We start from the raw sequence: 8,378 nt of genomic DNA on the forward strand, positions 1-8,378 counted from the left end.
CTCCAAAGCCTAACACTGTATGTGACATATCAATATTTATTGCAAAAATAAATTATATGCAGATTTTTTTAAAGACAAGTAAAAAATTCCCAAAATGCTATCAGTGGTTATTGCTGGACTTGGGACTTAGGGATGACTTTTGCTTTTGCTTTTTTGCATCTGTTTGTACTTACAGTTATTCTGTAATAAGTTTGTATCACTTTCATAATTGGAAATAAAATCAATGGCTAATATTCAAATCCTATGTTTAACTACATCTTCCTATACATGACATGTAGTTAAGTCAGCTCAAGGTCAACTCAATATGCAGACTAGTATGTGGTTTTCTGCATTCACTATAACAAAGAAACTATAGCTAGAAAGTGATCATTATCTTTTTGTATGGCAGTATCACAAATGGAAGAGGGTTTTAGTACTTGTTACAAACATAAATGCTTTCATCACCTACAGTTATTAGTCGCTTATTAGGGAGGAAATGGATTTACAAATGTATAACATCTACATAATGGTTCTAGCAATGGTTTGTACATTTTGGATACTGCCCTAAAGACTAGCACCACAAGCATTAAAAATCAAATGTGGTGGCTTTTGCAACATAACAAGAAGGGCTTCTTGCCAAGATCACTCCCACACACTGCAAAAACCATTTTAAATAAGTATTAAGTTTTGCCTTATCTCTTGTAGTTTATTAATAGGTCTCTTACATAAAAGAATCTATATGGTCACTATTATCCCATGAGAGGTGTTTTAGTTTTTTTATTGTATTTTTTCCCTTACCATTATCCCCCCATACCCTCTTTCCCCTCCAACCTCCCTCACACCCTGCCCTTTTGTTTTTCAAGAAGTATATTTTAGAATAAAAACAGGATAAGCCAACTGTTGTATTTAATTAGTTCACCATTCCGGACAATTTCAAATAGCAAAACATGGCACAAATAGCAAAACATGGCACATATCAAACTGGCTCCAAACTGACTTCATCTTCTGAACAAAGTTGACCAGATTATACTTCAGTGAACAATCTACCGAAAAAAAAAAAAAAAAAAAGGGCAGAAGCCTGAATTACACTGAAGCTGCTAATTCTAAAAGCAATTTGAGATGGGTGGTGGGTAGGAAGAAAGAGGGAGGAGAGAAAGAATATCGTATAGTAAAAGGTAAAATGGGCATTCATACTGTGAATTTTCAATTTCAAAAAAATACAAAACACATTTGACATAGAGAAAACGGTGGAAGGGGAAAAAAGGTGGTCATAGTACTTAGTGGTCCTGGGTCTTATTTATAAAAGGAGTAACAAGATGAGAACAGCTTTACATGATCAAAGATGTTTCTTCTCTGGGATTTATGTTTACTCCTAGATTACGCCAAAAATAAGAAAAACAAAAATAAAGAAAGAAAAAGGAATTCCATCTACTTATAACATCACCAAGGGATTAGCAGTACAGGCCAAACTCTCCAATCCAGGTAAGCTTTTGCTCCAGTCACTTGGAATTTTTGTCACAGTGCCCTGTGCTTTGCCCATGTAGGGAAACTATGGGTTGGATCATTCAGCATTCATTTGGACACCTTTCATCCCTCCCTACTTCTAAAGAAGCTGGAAAAGAAGCTACGTTCCCAGAATCTCTTGTAGCAAAGAGTGGCCAAAAAAATACAGATGGAAGTTCCAGGCGACAAAACCCTTTATCACAGAAAAAGGCAACATCTTGAACAGAAAACAACTTTCGTTCCCCTCTGTTTCCCTGCACAGACCACGGTGCAACTCCAGGCACAGCCCAGCCAATGACAATGAAGTCGAAGGCCCCAAGCTCAGGACAAGAGAGGCAAGAAAGGAATTCGCTGAGCTTCTCGGGCAGCTATGGGGCCTGCACCTTTTAGCCCCAGATTTTTGGTGAGGTGAGGAAAATAACCTCCAGCCTATTTAAGTCATTGTGTTGGGTTTTCTGTTAATCACAGGCAAATACATTCCTGCTTGTTAAACTCACTGATATGACAAAACTTTCCCTGTTTTAACTCATCAATGATCAACTAACCCAACCCACCCACCCCCAGCGTACCCCCCCCCCCGCAAGTCTTCAGAGAGATAAGATTTACTGAGAGTATGTACAGTTACTGAGAGCAATTAATCCATGCCCGTGCATGCAGGGTTGTAACGTCCACCTCATTCTGTCCTCACAGGACTCTGCGAGAGGCCAAGTTCGGACCCCCAGCCAAGTCCGATGGCAGTTTCTGAGCCTGTTACTGCCAAGCTATACAACCCATGATGGATTTTTTTCATCTAGATTATAACGTAATCTTAACCTTCAAGTCTGCTCCCTGACTCAACTACAACTCTTACAAACTTTCAAATTGGAAGACTTTCACTAAAAAATAAATTGTCCCTTCCCCTAAAAAAGAGACGGACGGACAGAAGGAAGGAAGGCAGGCGGCAGGCAGACAGACCTGACAAGCATTTGCTACCTAGTGTTTTGAGATCTCGATCCTTCACGTGGTGCACTGCTGCTGCTGGGCTAGGGTCTACTAAGCACCATGTGCCTGGTGCTGGGCTAAACACTTCCTGTGCATTGTCACGCATTCCGTGCTCACGGATTATCATCGTGATAATATCGTGACAACTATCCTTGTTCACAGCATCCGCAGAATATGACACCATTGTAGGACTGACCCCATCTTACAAGACAGCAAATAGAACATATTAGCCCAGGTATATCATTTTCTTTGAAAAAGTCTCTTTCTAGATACATAATAAATGATAAGTTCAGAGCAACATAAAATTAGAAGGGAAATTAACTGACTTTGCTGCTAGTCTTTAGGAAAAATATCAGAACTCATTGACTCAGGGTGTTCAAAGAATGAAAAATACTCAAGGCAGGGACATTTATAACTAAAGAGGATGTAAAGCCCTGCCATCCTGAGGAAAATCTGTAATTCCACACTCATGTTTAATATACTTTTACTCATCCACCTTTATAAGAGACATTGTGAGCTACCAGGAAGGCCAATAATAATATCTTGAGAGCTGTGAATGCTCATGTATCATAAGACCATTTAATTCATTTTCCAATATATTTTATTTTCATTTTCAGTTTAAGAATGTGAATTTTATAAACTATGGTTTATAATGAATATGGTTAATTTTAATGTACTCAGCACTTTCTATGTGGCCAGCACTGTGATGTTTTACATACATCTTTTTTCTCTTAATTATCACAACCACCTAAGGATGCAGGCACTATTATCAACACCCCCTTTTAGAAATGAGTCCGCAGGTGATAAATTTTCTTCCCAAACTCCCTATTAAAAAGTAACACCAAGATTCAAATCCAGATCTGGCCCAGAGCCCTGTACTTTTAACCACTAAGCTTCATAAAGTAATTTGTTCTTGTTGTTTATTAGCATTAACCAAACATTAGCTAGAAAACAATATTAAGCTTAGCTCTTATTTACAAGTATCTTCATTTCCAGTACTCCCATATTCATTTAATTTTATTTATTTCTACCTACTCCCACAAAAACACCTAAAAAATTACCTGTTGACCTAATCATAAGACAATCTTCACTGAAGTTTGCCAAATTAAAGTGATAACATAATTGCTGCTCTTTTAATAAATGATGGGTGATAGCCTGTTTTAGTGGCTACTTCGGCAGCTCAAGCAAGCAGCAATAAATGATCCCAGTTGTGCCTATTATTTTAAAACTGCAACATGGTTTTTAAAGTCTTTAACAGCAATATCCCAAAAGCCCAGCAGATGTCAACCTCAATTCATGGTAATAGGACATTTCCCCCCCTTTTAACACTTCCTCCTTTCTATGATGAAATTCAAGGGACTCAGAACTTTGAAAGTACCTATGCTTCTAAATTTTATGTAGGAAATTTTACTGTATTGTACACATATGTTTTTCAGCATAAAAAGAAGAGTGGAACAGTAAGATGTAAACAACCACAGAAAAACAAGAGTTAAAATACACAGATTCCATGTTTGCCTCTCAGGACTCCAAACACTAAAACTATTTGTGACTCTTTTGACCTATTTATTTTCTACTTCTCTCAGACTTCCCACTCCCCCTACACCTCTCCTCCCTCTTTCCTTCCAACTCTCATTCAACTGACTTAAATGAATCAACACTATGATCTCATGTGAAGCGTAAAATCTAAATTTTGAAGATCAATATTAAACCAATTAAAAACTATTTTTCTTCATAATTAAACAATGCTGTTCATGGTATCCATCCCAAAACTGACCCTACCAATCAAAAAACTAAATTAAACTTGAAAAAAAAATTACCACTTAGAAAACTGATGACTAATAAAATGGATAATCTTCCTTTAGGTTTGAACAAAAATACCAGCTACTCTGTAAGGCTGTTCCAAGGTAGTTATTGGGCCCAAAACAAGGAGGAGGAGAAAAGAAATACTAGTGATTTTTCCCTACATTTTCAGCCTGGTGGTTTTATTTGTATCAATTCTTTGGGGAGTCAGTGATAATCCAAGAATGGATTTCATTTCTGTGACCATTACTCCACTCCCCATATTTTAACCTCACTGAATTTTTGGTCCATTGCGTAGAAGAATTTCTCTACTAATAAAAATACAACTTATTAAAGATTAACTTGCCCCCAGGACACTCTCTCTGGAAACAAATTCCAAGCATTATAATCACCAATTTGCACTATGTAGACTTAAAGGCAGATAACCTTATTTATCCTGATTTGAACTGGAAACCTACACATACTTTAAGGCAACTGTGAGAAGAAAAATGGCAAATCCAAATTCACAATAATCAGAAACCCAACCAAATGCAGACTTTACTTACTTGGCACTTTTCAAATGAAAGGTCTTTTTCACTCAGGAATAGCTAACAATATTAGAATATTTGCTGACCAGCCAAATTTCCAACTTTGGTATCTATTTTATTTCTGTAATTATGAAATTGCTAAATTCTTTTGTTCCCTTTATTTAAGTATATACTATATGTCAGGAAATTCTGATAGGCAGTAGAAATCTTTTGAATCCATGTTGTAGTATTTATTATTAATAATGATCAACAACTGATATCTATTATACTCTTCTCAGTATGGCAAGTTTTAGCTTATTGGTCATTATCACTTTTCATGCTCACAAAATCCTAAGGGCAAACTGAAACAGAGGCCCGGGAACTGTCCCAATGTCCCACAGGGATTTATCTGAACCTAGGTCTGAGCGATTCCAGCGCCTGCACTTGCTATCACCATCTGGTATAAAGCAGAAAGGCGTGATTATGTCTGGTTCAGAAAACTAATCTTATTCCTTCCAACATGGTGGTCCTATATAATTTGACACTAGAACCATGCATCACAAAATGCCTTGGTACACTCTGCGCTGGGTTCTATTATCAAACATGTTCAGAATTTACTTTCTTAGAAGGCGTAATTTACTTATTGGTAATTTTGGAAAGTTAAAGCACTATGTTCAATCATTAAAGAATTCTTTGGGATTAAAATGTGAATATTTCACTATATGTTGGCTGGTGAAGAAATGTTAACTCTGCTAAGATTTTCTGTAAATAAAATCTTACCACTGCAAAGCAATATTAAACCATCTCATGTCAAAATACCCTATCTACAAAGGGGAGAGCCTTGAAATTTAGAAGTGCTTCACCCATATTTTATTCTAAATGAAAATTAATTATTTTAAAAAAGGAATCCACTTCTAAAGCTCAAGTTATACATGAGGGCTTCCTGGAAGCTAATATCACTGATGTCATTTGTAGGTTCATGTGTGTAAAACAGGTAAGGAAGACATATTATTACAAGACCCACCATTACTCCAGATTCATGGAGAACACAAATTGGAAACTTGTTGAAAAGGTAGGTATGTGGTATGTCATTTAAATACAAAAAATCTCTCAACAATATTTTCCTGAATAAATGTAACATTCTGTTTTATAACCAGACACTAGACAAAAAGAATCATAAAATAACTAAAATGGGTTATCAAAAAGCAACTGGGGCTTTAATTTCCAAATCCACTTTGCAATATTCTTATTTGAACAGTTTATCACAGAATTAACTCTCCTAAAGTCACATAATTTAAGGGGGGGAAAAGAAAGAAAGGAAGAGAGAGAGACATGACAAGCACTAGGGATGTTTATCAATAAAAATAAGCAACAAGGGAGATGAATTCGTAGCTCATCCAAAAACGCCTGCCAAACACTCCTGCTATTTGTTTCCACCAAGTTATTGTTTTGGAAAACATGTTGTTCTCTCTTAAAATAACCTGCTTAAATGTTCTAAAAAGCCACTGCATTTCCAGAGGCTAAATAGCTCCCATATTGCGATGTATTGACTGATAAAGTCAAAATAAGTTATGCATAAAGGCACACAAAAAAAGAAGTTGGACGGCTCCAATGCTCCCTTGTTACAAGGACACTAGCTACTGAATGAATCCACTACTCGCCCTTAGTGAAACTAATGCCTGGTCCTCTGCAGTACTTCAAGAATGACATTCGTTGAAAATACTTTATTTCTCTGGATGAAGGAAATAAGCCACATCTGTGGCTACAGTTAAGCTAGTAATTAACATTTCAAGGAAGGGCAAAATGACCTTGGACATTTTAGCGTTCACTCTGAGAACTCCAATCCTCCCAGTAAAACACAGAATTTGTTTTCAGTCCGATATGGTTAAAGCTGTTACGCCTGTGAAAGTCCCAAAGAAACTAGGGAGTTAAAAAAAAAAAAAAATTCCAAGTTCTGAAAGACACAGTCAGACACCCATGGCACTGGAAGAGTTTTACGAACTTATTGTAACTCATGATGTGTTTTATAGGCCTGTCAGGAGATGAACACATACTGTGCTCCAACCCAGCAGCATTGCCCTGACACAATCCCCAGCTTTGGATGCTCACCCCCATCCTGGCCCCTCTTGCTCCAGGGTGGAGGATGGTGGGCGGAACTCCTGTCTTAAGCCTTGACATCTGCAGAGCGTTTTCCAATAGCCAGACAAGGCCCCTCAGCTGGAGGAAGTAGATACTGACAAGAGGAGAGAGAGAAACAAGACAGAAAGAGACAGAGCTAGAATTCAAGGCTGCCAGCGAGTGGGGAGAGTCACACACACTCTGTGCGGTCCGAGTGGGGTGGGATGGCACAGCCCAGGTGTCCGCACTAAGGACGGCATCTCCAAAGTCCAGAACGCAACTTAGGCGCCCCGGTACAAACTCGGCCTTAGGCTTTTCTGCAGCCGGCAAGTTAGCACAGGGTCTCCGGTGCCTCGAAACCTGGTAGGTGTGGAAGGGTGGAGAGTACCGCTAGATCTCCACTCCATGGGTGTCCCCCGACTCCACAGGGAAGGGGACCAGGGAACTAAGTTGGCTACGGGCCGGAGTGGCGGGCGCTGGGGCGCGCGACGAGGATGTCCGGGAAGGAGCTGGGGACGCAACAGGGGAGTCCGAGAACGCGGGGGTGATGCCTACCTTGTAACATGGCCTCAAGTTTCTTCCTGTCCACGCGGAAGCGCTCCTCGCTCCACTCCGGGCTGTGCAGTGGCGCCCCGGCGACAAGGTCGTCCTCAGAGCCAGGCATGGGTGAGTCTGTGCTGCGTTCGCTGTTGGAGCCCGGGTCCGACTGCGCCGCCAGGTAGCCGGGCTCGCCCTGGGCGGCCATGGTGGGCGTGCGGTGCTCGGGCTCCGGCTGCGGCCGCCGCGGTGCCTGCGCCGCCTCCGCTCGCCGGACGGGCTCGTCTGGCTCCCCGCGCCGCGGCGCTACCTCGTCCGCCCGCAGCCGCCGACGCCGCCGCCAACGCCGCCGCCACGGAGTCCCCAGCGCATCCCAGCCCCGGGCGCCGCCCACACTGCCCGCCGCCCCGGGTCCGGGTCTCGGTCCTGGGCCAGTGGCTGCACCGCCCCCAGCCAGCAACGCCCGCGCGAAATGAGCGCGCCGCGCCGCCCGCGCATCCATCCGCAGAGCTCCGGGGCTCCCTCCCCGCCCGCCGCCCCTGAAGCCGCGCGCTCATTGGCCCGGCAGATCCCACGGGAGCCCCGGCGGGCGGGCGGACGCGCGCGCGGGCGGGCGGCCCCTGGCGCTAGCATACACTCGCGCGCACACACTCACCACGTACACACAACCACTTTTCTGCCTTTAAACGTATAGACCTTGTCCCCCGCACATACTTTCATAGTTCAAACCCAGACACTCTCCAAGTTCAAGCACAGCACACTCTAGAACACATATGAAGTGCACACACAATTTTCCTTCTACTTACATAGAACACACTACATCCTAAAACCCATAACCCCAGTCCATCCCACAAGCTGGAAACAGAAGGGAGAAAAGAGAAGGGCTGCGGAAAGAACAATGTCCATCTCTCACAGACATCACTGGTGATCATTGCTCCCATGAAGTTCCTTCCC

General features: G+C 41.7%; 1 protein-coding gene across 1 annotated transcript in view; it reads right to left on the reverse strand.

Moving 5' to 3' along the window:
* The window catches only part of BICC1 (BicC family RNA binding protein 1), a 257,023-nt gene extending 249,131 nt beyond the window's left edge, over window positions 1-7,892 (reverse strand). The window contains exon 1 of the mRNA XM_054572762.1: window positions 7,443-7,892. Within this exon, the coding sequence (XP_054428737.1) occupies window positions 7,443-7,632 (190 nt within the window). The 5' untranslated portion in view covers window positions 7,633-7,892. The remainder of the gene's footprint in view (window positions 1-7,442) is intronic.
* Between the last annotated feature and the right edge of the window lie 486 nt (window positions 7,893-8,378).

Source organism: Pteronotus mesoamericanus, unplaced genomic scaffold (assembly GCF_021234165.1).
Source record: "Pteronotus mesoamericanus isolate MK-2021 breed Mesoamerican mustached bat unplaced genomic scaffold, CSHL_Meso_final contig_24, whole genome shotgun sequence".
Taxonomy (NCBI): domain Eukaryota; kingdom Metazoa; phylum Chordata; class Mammalia; order Chiroptera; family Mormoopidae; genus Pteronotus; species Pteronotus mesoamericanus.